The sequence below is a fragment of the Muscardinus avellanarius genome, assembly GCF_963383645.1.
Source record: "Muscardinus avellanarius genome assembly, chromosome: 1".
NCBI classification, from domain to species: domain Eukaryota; kingdom Metazoa; phylum Chordata; class Mammalia; order Rodentia; family Gliridae; genus Muscardinus; species Muscardinus avellanarius.
In genome coordinates this window covers 164887947-164904344 of record NC_137786.1, presented here as the reverse complement: position 1 = coordinate 164904344, position 16398 = coordinate 164887947, and the positions used below count along the sequence as shown (strand labels likewise).

Here is a 16398-nt window from a genome sequence, read left to right as displayed (position 1 = left end):
TCTGTTTTGATCCATTATGTGCTGTAAAGTTTTGTGGGGTTTTTTAGTGGTTCCTCTTGTTAGCTTTTTTTAATTATGGAAGTTTGTTGTGGTTTTATTTTTTTACGATGTAAGATTTTTAAATTTATTGTTCTAAGAAAAGCAATCTATTTCTGACAAAGAAATAGAACCAATAGTATTAGTGATTCAGGAGAAATTTGGGGGCGTTATGTTTGTTTGTGTGTGTGTGGAACTAGTGATTGAACCAAAGGGCATTTTATTTTTGAGCTACACCCCCATCCTTTTTACTCTTTTTGTTTTTTATTTAAAGAAGGTTTCACTAAGTTGCTGAAACTGGTCTTGAACCTGTGATTCTTCTGTCTCGCCCTCCCAAGTACTGAAAATACAGGCACGTGCCACTGTGCCCGGCTAACGGAGATTTGATGAATGAATGAATTGATGACGCCATTAAGGAGCCTGGAGGAGGAGACAAGGAATGCAACATTGGCGCCCATATCCACCTATGATTTCTTTTCAACTTAGGACAAAGAAACTTGTTGTTGTCTTTCAATAACCAATGAAAAGAAGTTTTAAGGGTTGAACAGAAGACTTGGGCTAAATTTCTTCTTAGAAAGTTCAGATTAAGGGCTGAGATGTAGCTCAGTGGCAAACCACTTGCCTTACAAGTCCAACGCCCTGGTTTTGATCCCCACTACCAAAAATAAAAGATAAAAAATTAAAAATAAAATAAAGACTACCCCAAAAAAATAAGCTAAGAAAGTTTGAACTATATAGTATTCTAATATAACAATTAAGACATTTAATGAGCATTCATAGTAATACCATTAATTAATTAACTACTAACCAGTAAACTACTATTACTAATAATAGTAATCATCATCAGTGTTACATTCTCAGGCATCTTTTGTCTCTTCTGTCTTCTACAATGTGTGACACAGTGCCTTGTACGTGTGTTTATGCGATGGCATAATTACTAATAAATTTATAGGTGAAATGAAAGTTCGTTTTTTCTCTCATAAGAACTAGCATGAGGAAAAGAGAAAAAAATAGGCAAAAACTCCTCCCTGCAGCTAGAGTAACAATATTCTCTAACAGCTAAACCCATGAATAAAACATAAGCAGAAGCTGGGTGTGGTGGTACACACCTGGAATTCCAGTACTTGGGAGGCTGAGACAGGAGGATCATAGCCTCGAGCAAAATAGCAAGACTCTTAGCAACCTAGTGAGACTCCGTTTCAAAACAAAATATGAAAAAGGCTCTTAGCGTAGCTCATAGGTAAAATGCCCCTGGGTTCAATTCCCAGTAAAACACACGCACGAACACACGCGCGCGTTACTGTGGCCCCCTCTTGCTCTCACTGTCACCTTGTGATACCTCCTCCCGTTATGATGCAGTAAGAAGGCCCGCACCAGGTGTGGTCCCCTAGATTTAGACTTCCTGGACTCCGAAACTCTGAGCCAAATAGATTCCTGCTCATTATACATTACCCAGTCTGTGCTGTTCTGCTATAGCAGCCCAAACCAACAGGACATCCCTCTTTATTACTGTTGATCTTGAAGCTTACATGCAATAAAATATATTCCACAGTGCCTGGCACATAGTGTTCGTTTTATTAAACAGCTATAAATACTACAATTTAGTTCTGCTCTCTTAACTCACACGCTGATTTTTCTCATCTGCATGGTGGAGAGTTTTCTTCTTGCCTATGTTACAAGGTGGTTTTGTGAAACCCAAAGAGATGATGTATGTTAAAATCTTGCCCAGATCATCATCCCTTGAGCTTCAGCTCGATCCCTGCTGCCTCAGGGAAGCCTTTGACACCTGCCAGAGTGGGAATTGGTTATTCTCTCTTGCATGTCTTTTAGCTCATGTCTGCACCTTGATCTAGCCTATATCTCACCTTCTCTCATGTTGGATTTTGTTTTTTATTTTCTATCCCTAGCATAATATTCCTTGTGGTGAATGGCTTCTCTCTCCCAGCCACAGAACCCTTCTAAAGAGAGGGGAGTCAGAAGATAATGTGGGCTGTGCCCTGCAAGCATACTAAACCATCTGATTGTTATGCACATAAAAAGTATCTGAGAATTACAAGTATGAAATGACACTAAGTTCTTAAGAAACAGTGAAGGTTTTAGTTAGTTAGTTAGTTAGTTTTTTGTTTGTTTAGGGGCTTTGACTTTTTTTTTTCCTGGAGAGTGAAAGGGGGGAGATGGAGCAAGTATAAAAAGAAACACAAATATCTAGGCCAGCATGAGGACACTTGTTATTTACACAGGATATTCCTCTCAAAGGTCAGAGTACTCTACAAATCTGCCATTATTACTGTCTGTATCGCATTCACAAGGACAATCTAAGAGCCACGGAGTCTCTTTTTATTTTTCTACTGACAGCTGCAGAGAACAACAAAAGCAAATAGTCCTTGTTGAAGCCTTGAGCTCCCGAACGTCATTGGTAGTTAGAACACTGCTTATTGGGTATTTGGGGAGCAGCGACAACTCCCGTAACTGGCCGAGGGAGGCATGTGATTGTGGGCCCTTCTATGTCTTGGTTTCTTTCTCTGAATAATGGGAATAACCAGCTTGTTCTCCTGACTTTACCCTAAAACTTTATAACTGCTAGGAAAAATAAGCAAGGACGGTCAAAATGATCTGAGGCAGTGCTGGAAGACCATGCTCCAAAGAAGAGCTAAGATAGAACATGTCTTAGCTTTCTGCATGACAGATTTAACAATAGCCAATGTTTATTAGGGGCTTAGTGGATATAAGAAACTAAGCACCTTATGTGCATTAATTAATCCAACTCTTAACTTTGTGAATTAGTTCTGATTTTATAGAGGAAGAAATTGAGGAACAGAAAGGTTAAGCCAAAAGCCACACAGCTAGTGTGTGGATGAACCTGAAATGGTACCCACCTACCCCATTGGATGCATTGACATGCCCTATATTGTGTTGCTCTATTGTCTACCTGTGACCATCTCTTTCATTTTATGCCTATCATAAATAGTTTTGCATGTAATAGGTGCTTAACAAATATTTGTTGGGACCAGTTTGGTGGTAATCCCAGTATTTGGGAAGCTGGAACAGGAGAATCACAGGTTTGAGATCAGCCTCAGCACCTTAGCAAGATCCTATTTCAAAACAAAACAAAACAAAACAAAAATACCTCGTCATGGTGGCGCACATTTGTAATCCCAGCATTCGGGAGGCTGAGACAGGAGGATGGCGGTTTGCTTACAGCCTCAGCTACTTAGTGAGGCCATCTGCAACTTAGTAAGACCCTGTTTCAAAATAAAGAAAAAAAGTAGGGCAGGGGGTGTAGCTCAGAGGTTGAATGCCCCTGGGTTCCATCCCCAGACCCACAAAAAAATAAAAATAAAAAAAATAAAGAGGGCTGGGGGTGTAGTTCAGAAATAGAATGTCCCTGGGTCCAATCCCCACACCATATGTGTGTATTTGTGTATATATATTTGTGGGATTGGCATAAATATAATAAAACTTGAGCATGGTTGAGAAGTCTCTCCCTTTTTCCCTTCCTCCAACTTCCTCCCCAAATCCTCCATTAGTATGAGACTAGCCGTTTAGTGGTGTTTCTCCATTGTGAGCTAAAGACCCTTGGAAAACCATAATTTGTTTTCATGTTTATGATAAAAACGAGTCTAAACACATTCTGGGTCTTTGGGGTGCTCCATCACATACTAAGTACCTGTGAATTTTAGTATCTGTGTATGGTATTCCTTGGCCCCCAAAATTACCACTTCACTTATGCTAATAAGAAATGGACAGTATGAAGTTACTCCCCAGAAAATGTAGTAGGGTCAAGTGGAAGCCAAATATTACAATGACCTAAAGTGAACGAGGGAATGTGATGAGCCGAATGGAGGACAGCGGTGGAAGAACCCGGTCACGGTGGTCACGGCGGGGTAGCTGGCTCATCATCAGAGTGCTAAAGCCAGGGAGAACTCAAAGGTGCCCACGCACTTAGTACCATGTGACACTGGCAGTCACTGAGGAATGGGTGCTAGCTTAAATGTTATTGTTCTGCGAGATCATTTTTATGTTTAATTTATAAATGTGTGGAGTTTTTTTCTTGAGTTGCTCAAAAATGATTAACAAGTTTATATCTGGCTTTACATCTCGACTTATATTAATGGAATAATTTAAGAGAAGACTTAAGCCAAGAGTAGGTTGATCTAAGAAAATTTTGCCCCTAAATGGTGGGACAATATTGGTTGTTTTTACATTTGAGAAACATCACACAGTATCGTGTTCGGGACTTTACTATTTAAAATCAATTTGCAAAGAGTATGCTAAGACCTCCCTTTCTGAGAACACACTTTGACAGGAAAAAGAAAAGCTAAGTGGCTTGATAGAAAAAATGGGGTGATCCCAGTACTTAAGAGAATGAGACAGGAAGTTTGTAGGTTCAAGGCCAGCCTCAGCAACCTAGTGGAGGTCCTCAACTACTTAGTGAGACCCTGTTTCAAAATTTAAAAACGGGGGCGGGGGGGCTAGGGCTGTAACTCAGAGGTAGAATGCCCCTGGGTCAGTTCCCAGCACCAAAAAGAAAAGAAAGAGAGAGAGAGGAAAAGAAAAGAAAGGAGGAAGGAAGGAAGGAAAAAGTGTGTCCTACTATTCAATAGCTGTGGTACTTGGAGCGGATCATTAAGCCTTTCCCAATCTCCAGTCCTTATTGTAAATTAGTGATGATCTCTGCACCTTCTTCTTCACCGCTATGGCCTAAGGGTAAGGCTGGGTCCCCAAAGAATTGCAAGGCCTTAGTTTAGGTCCTTAAATGGTGAGGTTGCCCGTCCTGGCTAGAAGACTGAGCTATGGACTCCATGGTGAAACCCAAAAAAGCAAGTCCCCTGGGCAAGGAGGTGGCTCCCCCACCTGGTACCCTGGTCCTGCAATAAAGCCAGGCCTGGGGTGAACCAGTTTGCTGTTTCAAACCGCGGCTAATCCCTTGCCGTGCTGGGGGCTCAGGCACCCAACGACCTGGATCCTGCTGGAGACGCATAGCTTTGGCGGTCCTGCCACTGGAATGCAGCTTTCTGTTCCTTGGAGACATCTGAGACACTGGGCAAAGCAGGAGGGAGCTCGACCATCACTTTAAAACTCTCGCAAGGTACATAGGTGGTGAGCGCACGGGGTTTGGAGCCCACTTCTCAAATTTGCCGAGAACTTCGCACGCACCAGGTGCGGCGCGCATCCCTAGTTCTAGGGTGGAGGGGAGCCCCCTGGGGGCTCACCTGATCTTTGCAGCCCCGGGTGGTGCGCGCTGTTTAAAGGGTGAAGGCGCTCTGGTGCGGGCCGGGTGGGTGCCCCGGAGCCTGCGCGGGCTGGAGCCGACCCGAGGGGGCGGGGGCGGGCGGCGGCCGCGCAGCTCCCCGAGCTGGAGGCGGGGCGCGGCCGGGAGGCGCGGGGCGGGCCCCGGCGGTCGGCGCTGCAGCCCGCTGGCCGCTCGCTCGCACTCGCAGGCGCGGCGGGGCGGCATGGGAGCCGCGCGCGCCCTCCCGGCGCCCACACCTGTCTGAGCGGCGCAGCGAGCCGGGCCGCGGTGCCCGCGGGTGAGTGCGGGCGCTGGCGGGAGCGCGCGGGAGGAGCGGGACAAAGGGCCGGGCGCGCGCGGGGCGGGTGACTGCGGGCGGCCCGGAGCACCGCGAGCTGGCCCCGGCCGTGGTCCAGGATCCAGGGATAGGATGGGGGCCTGAAGGAGCCCCGGGGAGACCCCGGGGTGCAAACATTTGGATTCGGACAGTGTCACCCTTGAAGCGGGTGGGGAAGGAAAACTTTGGACCTGCTCTCTTGGATGCGGGGTGCCGGGTGGGAGTAGGGGTGGAGCCGGCTCTGGGAGAACTCTCCTGGGCCGGGAGGGTCCAGCACCGCTGCCCCCTTTATATGCAGACTCACCACCACTGCCACTTGTTTTCCTTGAGTTGGCATATGCGGTATGCGATTCTACCACGCTGGGAACATTAATTTTTAACCCCAGACACCACGTGATTGTGAACACACCTTAGCAAGCAAGAAAAGGTCCACAAACACAGGTGGGGGGACAGCTTAGCCCTGCAGTCTGCTGATGACCCTGTGCTCCCAGCAGGGCCCTAACCTAGAAACTACTGTTTGAACCATCAACAGTTGGAAGCAAATATCTCTCCTTTGGCCTGTAGGTATTCATTGCAAGTTAACTTTTGAACAAAAGATCTTTTAAACTTTTTATATAACTTTTAAACTAAGGAAAATAAACATTTAGATCAAGGAACACATTTCCCTCCACAATACAAATTAGTTTTGTTTTGGAGCATCTCATGAGAAAGCTCCTGATAAAAATCTTGTCTTATTGCACACATTGGGCGACACCCTTGAGAATTCAGAAACTGCCTGTGGCTAGTGGAAAGCTCCAGGTTGTTCAGGAACAGGCGTGGAATAGGGCTTTGCTTCTTTAGCTTCCGAAACTAATCTTGATGGGTCCAAGTGTGCACCTTTGGAACAGGTAGGCCATTGCTAGAATTGTGTTCATGTGGCGTTTTGGAAAAAGTGGAGTTTATAGTTGAACTCAGCTGTGATCAAAATCTCTATGGCAAATTAATATCACAGTATTTAGTGCACATATTTTTTTTCAAGATCCTCTTTGAACCGGAAAGCATTTAAAACAGGCCTTGTAACTGTCTTTCAAAAAGTCTCTCAGGAATGGGCTGGAAGTAGAATGAAAAGAGGAAACTTAGAAAATACCACAGAAGCCACTACATTTGCTTCTGAAAGTGTTTGGTGATCTTATGCACACCATTTGCATATGAATGAGTCCTCCTTGGGCTTGAAAATTTCCACCAAAATGAAGTCAAAAGGTAACTTGTCATGCTTTCTGGTGCCTAAACCAGGATGGAAGCATTTTTCCAAGGTAACTAATATGGACCTCATTGTTGTAACACTGACGACTATTGAGGTAGATGGTGAATGTGGATGCATTTTTCCATCTGTAGCATAAGTGCCAAAGTGTCCATTAGTGTATCTGAGAACGTTGTTAGTCCAGGTCTGCGGTCCTTGATAGCCTCAGATTCTCCCATTCTCCTCTCTCATAGATCTTTAGGACTTAATACACCAGGCATTATTCATGCATAACTCCCATGACTCCTGGGAATTTGCTTCTCATGGTCTCACCATTGACAGTTTTATGTGCTCTGGTCTTGTTCTGCTGCCAGGTTTGTCACTAGGGTAGTTCATTTTGCTTAAAATCTGATAAAGGGGGAGTTAAACTTTGTTTGATCAGGAGATTGTGTTTAGAGTTGCTGGACTTGAAAGTACCCTTCAGTTTCCTGCCTAAGATTGTCTTTCTCAACCATTATGTGTTTGGGTCAGCTTTACTTTAACAGGTCCTTGTCTCAGGAAAACGAGAGCAAGCCTGGCTGCAGAGTATTCACAGAGCTTTGTTCATTTTCAGACATTTGCTTTAGGAATTAGCATGGCTTCACTGTTCAGGTTTCCCAGCCAGAGATTCCATGGAAGGTCCTTTGTCATCTTTCCAAATGGTATCCCAGACTAGCATCTTCGCACACTCTCCTGCTGTTTGTTTCTGTCGTTCCCATTTATAGCAGTCACAGGAATTCCTGTGTTGTGCCATAGAGAATGGATGTCCTAAGGGTTAGATTTTCCCATGCAGCACTTGTTTGCTGTAGGAGTTAAATCATTTCTGGAACACCCGCCCCCTTGAGGAGACCTTTATTGTTGCAGTTTTAAGTGCAGAATAAGAGATGGCAGTCTGGGTTCCCAGTTTCCAAAGAGATAATAGTTGTTGGCACATCTAATAATGTGCAGAGTCCCTCTACTGTAAGACAACTCAGAAGCTGATGAGGTGGCAGCAGCCTCATAAATTAAAAATATTTTGAGACTCTGGACAAGGAGACAGTTGCTCATGTTGTGTGACAGTGCATGGAATGTGTAACCCCCTTGTGAGTCAGATACTCAGAGCTGGAAATGGAACACAGTTTTGCATTACTAAGCATGGTAAAAAAAATATATACTTGCTTGCCTTAATTTTCCGTTCTGATTTGCTATGTAGATGAAGCAATACATGAAAATACTCAGGTGGAAACCTAAGAATATAATATTTAAGAATATATATAAACAGATATAGATATAGATTCCATGTATATATGGAATTATATATGGAATTACATGTATGTAAGGAATCTTCATCCTACAAAGTCTCTTTCCTAGATAGGAAATGTTGTAGACCTAAATGGTCTTCTTTCATATTTAGACAGAATAAACATAAGATTCAGAAATCCTCATTCATTTTTTAAGGTGAGAGTTTTCTAGGCAGCTCAACAGGGATAAAGTGATCCATATGTAAACATGAGAAAGTAAAGGTTTGTAACACATTTTTTTTACCTTTCCAGTTGTGAGGTTAAGAATGTTTTTATTAAATCTGTTTATATCCTAGAGTGTCTATACTGACATAAATTTAAATGAGCTTAGCACAAACTTACCTAGAATTTATAAAATTGAAAACAATAATTATTTGTCTCTGGGGGAATTACTCTGCCAGTAGGTGAGTTGAAAATTTTATGCAGAGCCACCTGCCTAATTTTTTTTTTCGGTGCTGGGGGTGGAACCCAGGGGCATTATACCTCTAAGCTACACCCCCAGCCCTGTTTTTTAGTCTTTTTATTTTTGAAACAGAGTGTCACTGAGTTATGAAGAGCCTCGCTAATTAGCTGAGGCTGTCCGCGAACCGTGATCCTCTGGTCTCAGCCTAATTTTAAAGCATCATAGTTATAGACATCAGCAGTGTCTTTAATGAGAAAGAGTCAGGGAAGAGAGCAGGTGCCTCAGGAAAGACCCTGCCTAGACAGCAGGGCTATTCCCCTCTGTACTTTTCTTTGGTTCCTGTCCTAAAAGCATTCACACCCAGCTACCCCTCCACTCAGTTCTTGAAAGCCACCCTCTGCGGGAGTCCTTTGTTGCTTTTGCAGATTGTTCATGGAAAGTTTATCTCCCAATTAGGTAAAAGATTAACATAACAAATTTCCCTTTCCCTTTCTTCTCTGCTTCCAACCTCCAGAATTTCAAGAATAAACACTCCCTAGCAGTAAGTGACAGTACAACTGCTGTTTGTAAACAGTCCCTGGCCTGGACTTTTTTGATCCTGAAAATTACAAAATTAGGGAATCTTGGACCTGGAAAAACTAGTTAAAAAAAAAAAAAGATTAGTTAGGAATGGTGACACACACCTGTAATCCCAATACTTGGGAGGCTGAGACAGGAAGAAGGCAGATTCAAGGAAGCCTCAGCCTAATAGAGAGACTTTCAACAATCTAGCAAGACCTTGCTTTATGATTATTATTGTGTGTATGTGTGTTTGTGTGTGTGTGTGGGGGGTACTGGGGATGGAACCCAGTGGCATTCTACCTCCAAGCTACACCTCCAGCCCTATTATTTGTTTTTTATTTTGAAACAGGGTCTTACTGAGTTGTAAAGGAGCTCACTAAGTATCTGAGGCTGTCCTTGAACTGTGATCCTCTGGTCTCAAATGCTGGGATTAACAAGTGTGCACCACCACACCCAATTAAAACCTTGTTTTAAAATAAAAATAAATAAAAAGCTGGAGGTGTAGCTTGTAGGTAGAATGCCCCTGGGTTCAATCCCCAGTACCAAGAAAAAAAATCATCTGGTTCAGACTACTGTTCAGAACAATTTCTGAACTACCCTAGACAAGCATTTGATAATGGAATAAGCAACTTAAAGCCTAAAACCTTAATACTGGCTATTACTTGACTTTTTTAAAAGTCTGCATTCGTTTCTGAATCTGAATTAAAGTTTTTTTTTTAGCATGCCATTTTATAACTTGCAAAGGTACACAGAAACTTTAAGCAAGACTGTATGCTGTCAGAACAAGGTTTTATCATACAAGTTAGTAGAGTTCAGTAATAATATAGGGAACTTGTTAGCATTGTTTCAAACTTAACAGCAACGAATGCTTTTGAAGTATATGAAAAGCTGGTTCCCAGACATTAAAGTTTCTTCCTGCTCTGTTGGTTTAGCAGTCCTTTTTCCATAGATGGCTGGCTTCTCCTCGCTCCTTGGCTAAATGAACAGGATTTAAGTTGTAAAGACTCTGAGTTAATAATCTTCTCTCATACAGTAGACTCCTTAGCATTCTTTAATAGCATTCTGTAATCTGTAAGTGATCCCAAAAGTTCTTGGCACAGAGTCATCTATCATTTAGCCAAAGAATAAATTCAGTCCCTTGTATCGAGAGGCAGGAATGAGGTTATAGGTTAGTGAGAGGCTGGCTGGCTGCTCAGTGCTCACAAACCAAGAAGATGGGTACCCAAAGTCCAGTACCCTGTAACTCTCATTAACCTATTCCCATAAACATTGTTTCTTTTTAAAACACAAAGGAAAAATATGCCATGATGGCACTTGTGAAATGGAGCATGCTTTGAGGCCTTGGGAAGTATTTTTTAAATAAACAGGATTTACTACACAGGCAATGCACTTGAATTAATTTTGCCTGAGAATAGGATTGATTCAATAAGACAAAGTTCCTAGATGGAGTTTTTGCAAAGTGTATTTGCACTAGTTTCAGTCTTTTCCCGGCCATTCTCTTCCCTGACACCCTTGCCAACAGACTCTTTGAATTTTTAGATAAGCGGATAAAGCTAAAGACAGATGCCACTGGAATAGTCTTGGTACTTGATCATTCATAATCCCCAAATCCAATTAATGTACACATTGTAGATTTGGGATTTGAAGATACATGCTGTAGATGATAATAGAAGGATATAACTTTCATGTTCTTCATACACATTGAAAATATTATGTATAACTCTTGATAACGCATAGTATAACGCTATATAATCTCTTACTCTCTCCCCCAAGAATTATATTTTAAAAACAGGAACACTTGGCAGCTTGGACCTCTGGATCTGAGTTTCCTTTCTTAAGATAAGCTGAGTAAAACTTGGCATAACGCATCTGCTGTTCAGTGTTAGCAAAATTAACCATCTCCACCTTAGGTGAAGGGAGGAAGAGATAATGTGCTGGGACCCAAGATACAGCCATGTGGGAAATACATAATTCCTTTTGGTACGTGTCATTCTTGGCAAAAATTCTGGTGTAAGTAGAACATTTAGTCACCTAGACAACAGCTTACATAGAGAAAAGGCACCCTAGATGAGCCCAAGACTTGGATCCTCAGTCAGTACATAGGAATAATCAACACAGAGCTATGTTCCACAGATCGCCCGAGGGTTGCCATCCCCACACCTATCCCACTGTGCAGTTGCCCAGAGAACTCTGTGGCATCCACATGCCCTCCCTAGTCTACTGAAAACATTTAGTCTCAGGAGTACCCCCAACAGGAATATATAAACACACAGGTGCAATACACATGCAATTCATGGCCCCAAGGACTTAAAGAAGTAATTTAAAGGGTCCAGGGACCCTTTCAGCCAAGTTTCAAGGAACCAGGAAACCCCAAGGAATTGACTTTTCCAAGATATCATTCCTTTCTTTCCCACCCTATTGTCTCTGACAGAAGGAAAATCCAAGAGAAAGACTTCAGCACAAAGATTCCAGAGTTGGGTGGAGCACACTTGTTTTAGAAATACAGTGTGTGGACACTGGGAACACGGATTGGCAGGCTCAGTTGGACGAGATCAGATCGATGGGATTTTCCAGTTTTATGTGAAACCAGTAGGTCTGTGCCCTCAAGAAGGAAGAGGGTGAGAACAAGCAGACTGTTCCTCCTATTCCTGCTGCACCCCACTAGTCTCTTGAGACCCGTTTCTCCTGTCCTGTACTGGGATGCTTGATCGTGAACGAATTACCCTCCCTACTGAGTCAGCTGAAACAGAAGATTCAGAGCCAGTCAGAGCCAACTGATGCTTAAACATTTATGCAAGTACTTTGGGAGACTTTTTTTTTTACTCCAGATTGAACTCAGACATTCTATCTCCAATCTATACTCCAGACCGTTTTTATTTTAAATTTTTAGACAGGGTCTTGCTAAGTTGCTGAGGGTCCCACTCAGTTGATGAGCCTGGCTTCAAAGCTGCAATCCTCTTGTCTCAGCCTCCCAAGAAATGGGATTACAAGCATGCACCACCACACCCTACTAAGTACTTCTAATCTTCTTTTTTGCTGCTATTTTTCTTGTGGGATGACTAATCTGAGTCTTTAAATATACCTTTCATGATAAAACCCAAACTCCTTTGTTTAGTTCATAGAGCCCTTCATCATCCAGCCCTTGCCTGATGCCTCCGCCACCTCCTTTGCTCTGCCCTTACTAAGTGTAAATCCTGAAATGACTCACACTCTTGCACATCTCTAGGCTCCGGCATAAATTGCTGTTCCCTCTCAGTGTCCTCCTCCCCTTGTCTTACAGTATCCAACTTGTTTATGACTTCAATGTCCATGTCTGGCATCCCCTCCTCTAGAGTGCCTTCATGTTCTTCTTTCTCCCCACACCCGGCTTTTTTATGCCCTTTGTCTGAGGGACCACATCATCTATGTACAGCTCTGTCACAAGAAGTCAGCATAAATAATCTAATACTCTATGAGACCCAGTACTCTTCATTCACTCTTCATGTAAACATTCACTCAGTAAATATCTGTGGGTTGCTAGCATAAACCCAAGTTCAAAGCGTATAGACTAGCTGGGAACACAGACACAAACACCTGAACAATAACCAGTGGTAACAGTCATGAATATATACTTGATGCAATATTAGAGATATAGACCTTTGACAATGATCCTGTTAGTGTACAACAAAATCCAAAGGAAAAGGGAATATTATATTTATTAGAGGTCTTGCTACTCTGGAACTAAACATATAATAATAAAGATTGTTCTAGCCGGGTGTGGTGGCACATGCTTGTAATCCCCGCGCTTGGGAGGCAGAGACAGGAGGATCGCGCAGGGTCGAAGCCAGCCTCATTGGCTTAAGAGACCCTGATTCCAAATAAAAATATAAAAATAAGTGTAGCCCGGAGGTAGAAAGGTTCCATCCCCAGTACCACAAAAAAAATTGTTTTTTCTAAATTTGAAGCAAAAAGAATGGGGGAAAAGTCCCAGAATTCACATACCATCTTGCAAATAGAGCCATCGGGTAGAATTGGCAGGAGTCCTAATGTATGTGACCCTGTGGAGCTGTCCCTCTTGATGTCCTAGTCACTCAGTAAGGTATAATTTAGATTTTCCTTCTAAATGAGCAAATTGCCCTGAAAAATTTCCAGGCACTTATAATTAAAATGAAAGGAGAAAAGCAGGGGAGGGGACCAGGAAGGCAGGAAAGGACAAGGTTTAGACTCGAGCACAAAGAAAGCTCAAAATCTCACAGAACTCGGGCTGGTCAACAACTGATCTGGTGACTAATGACTGAGCGCTGCCCTGTGGAGTGGCGTCATAAGGGACCACTTAAAGGCAGAAGGAAATGAGCCCGCGATTTTCCTTGGGACACCCAGCCATAGGAATGTTGCCAAGGTCAAGCCCTCACATTGTAAGTGTGACCGTTATCTAAGGATTCCTCTCCACGCCCTGATTCCTGAGGAGGGTCCACAGACTTAGAAATAATGGCCGGCGCACTGCCGGCCTGTCTTTCAGCAGTAAGTGACCGTTCAGCCCTTGCCCTTCTGACCTGCTTTCTTTGTCTCTACAGAATGGTGCTCAGCATGGCGGGGGGCCCAGGCCTCCTCTTCCTTCTCCTCCTCCTCCTGCTCTGTGTCGCCAGGCAGGTGAGTCCCTACGGTGCCCCCGAGAAGCCCACTTGGCCTGCCTACCGCCTCCCTGTAGTCTTGCCCCAGTCTACTCTCAACTTAGCCAAGCCAGATTTTGGGGCCGAAGCCAAGCTGGAAGTGTCTTCCTCATGTGGACCCCAGTGTCACAAGGGAACCCCACTGCCCACATACGAAGAGGCCAAGCAATACCTGTCTTATGAAACGCTCTACTCCAATGGCAGCCGCACAGAGACGCAGGTGGGCATTTACATCCTCAGCAGCGGCAGCGGTGGGGCTCAGCAACGCGACACCAGCTCTTCTGGAAGGTCTCGGAGGAAGCGGCAGATTTACGGCTACGACAGCAGGTTCAGCATCTTTGGGAAGGACTTCCTGCTCAACTACCCTTTCTCCACATCCGTGAAGTTATCGACGGGCTGCACCGGCACCCTGGTGGCAGAGAAACATGTCCTCACAGCTGCCCACTGCATACACGATGGGAAAACCTACGTGAAAGGGACACAGAAACTACGGGTGGGCTTCCTGAAGCCCAAGTTCAAAGATGGCAGCCGAGGGGCCAACAGCTCCAGCTCAGCCATGCCTGACAAGATGAAGTTCCAGTGGATCCGGGTAAAGCGCACCCATGTGCCCAAGGGTTGGATCAAGGGCAACGCCAACGACATTGGCATGGATTATGACTATGCCCTCCTGGAGCTCAAAAAGCCCCACAAGAGAAAGTTCATGAAGATCGGGGTGAGCCCCCCTGCTAAGCAGCTGCCTGGGGGCAGGATCCACTTCTCCGGCTATGACAACGATCGGCCAGGCAATTTGGTGTACCGCTTCTGTGATGTCAAAGATGAGACCTACGACCTGCTCTACCAGCAGTGTGATGCCCAGCCTGGGGCCAGCGGGTCGGGGGTCTATGTGAGGATGTGGAAGAGACAGCAGCACAAGTGGGAGAGAAAAATCATTGGTATCTTTTCAGGGCACCAGTGGGTGGACATGAATGGTTCTCCACAGGACTTCAACGTGGCTGTTAGAATCACTCCTCTCAAATATGCCCAGATTTGCTACTGGATAAAAGGAAATTATTTGGATTGTAGGGAGGGATGACACAGTATTCCTTCCTGACAGCACTTAATGGTCTTTATGTACTCTTTGTAGGAGAGGCCAGATTTTATCAGTGGTGTGTGTCTGTGTGTGTGTGTGTGTGTGTGTGTGTGTGTGTGTGTGTTGTGTGATGTGTCACATAATATCTTTTTCCTAATTTCTTAAAATTGCAAGATGACTGGCTTTGTTATTTGAAAACTGATTTGTGTATCTTATCACATAAGCAGTTTGAAAGCATACTTTTGCATAGAAATAAACATACTGATGTTTGGGGCAGTAGGGAATATTTGGGAATTAAGTTAATCTTTCATTTTTTTGAGAACTTTGATTTTTATTTCATCTGAAACTTGTTTCAAAGGTTTATATTAAATATGTGGCATACAGAAGATACAAACCCTTATGTGTGTGAATGTATATGTTTCCTTCCAAGACTCATATCTATGTTTTTTTAATGTTTGGTCATTAATGCTTCCAGATGGTCATGTTCCCACCACATAGAACTCTTGGAAACTTTCACAACACTTCTTAGGCAGTTATAATAGTTTGGATTTGGAGGCATTTGCAATAAGTAGTTCGTGAACAGTCAATATAGCCAATATAGCCAATATTTTATTGACTATATTGATACACATGTTAAACTGGATCTTAAACCAGTACCCCAGGCTGCTTTTAGTTTTGAAATTTTCTCTTCCAAACACAGTCATTCTGCTTTCCTCTCACATGCATGTCTCTGCCAACTTTGCAGTCCCACCAGAGTAAGCAAGATCATGTATCCCAATCCTTCCTTTTAACAAGATTTCACTCACATTTCTTGAGCTAGCTGTTTTTTAAAAGACAATAATCAGAGCCTAATTAGAACAGGCTGTGTTGCTTCCCCACTAACAGTTGTGGTCACAATAAAAACAGTCATAGCATTTTACTCCTGGAGTGTCGCACATCTCATGTTTTATCATTTGGATGGAGTAATTTAAAATGAATTAAATTCCAGAGAACAATGGATGCATTGCTTGGCAGATGTCACAACAGAATAACCACTTGTTTGAAGCCTGGCACAGTCACACAGCCTAATCAAAATGTATTCTGCATGGTTTTCAAAGTGCTTTCAGAGAGCTGTGTACTTGTTCAATTTGGAAACTTTTCTCTCTTACTCTACTTACCTTATAAGAAAAACTACTTGGAAATTGCTTTAAGAAAAAGCAATTTGACTTTCATACACTGACTTTAAAGTGCCTCTTTTGTTAGAGTGCTCTAGGCTACAGGCACATAGAGTCAGGTACAGTAGCCAAAATGAAAATTGGAAGAATACAAAATGGGTCAGAATGTTACACAAAAAATACTTTATAAGCACAGCATATAAAGAAAAGACTGACTTATTCTCTGTTTTTGTTTTATAGTTGTCAGCCTAAGTGCTTCTAAGTGTATCAGTGGGGAAAAAAGCAAATGAAACACAAGGTAGATGTCTAATATGCTTGTACCCTGGATAATTTCAACCTACATTTTTGACTATGAGGATGGTAAAAATAGCACTGTCACTTAAACATTCTGGTGGCTTGTGTTCTTGTCCTTGAGCTC

The 16398-nt window shown here is 43.2% G+C and overlaps 1 protein-coding gene across 1 annotated transcript; it reads left to right on the top strand.

Moving 5' to 3' along the window:
- Positions 1-13662: 13662 nt before the first annotated feature.
- Positions 13663-14829, top strand: PRSS23 (serine protease 23; the record flags this gene model as incomplete). Its single annotated transcript, XM_080698813.1, has 1 exon — positions 13663-14829. The coding sequence occupies one exon, from the start codon at positions 13663-13665 to the stop codon at positions 14827-14829; it is 1167 nt and encodes a 388-aa protein (XP_080554939.1).
- Positions 14830-16398: the final 1569 nt, after the last annotated feature.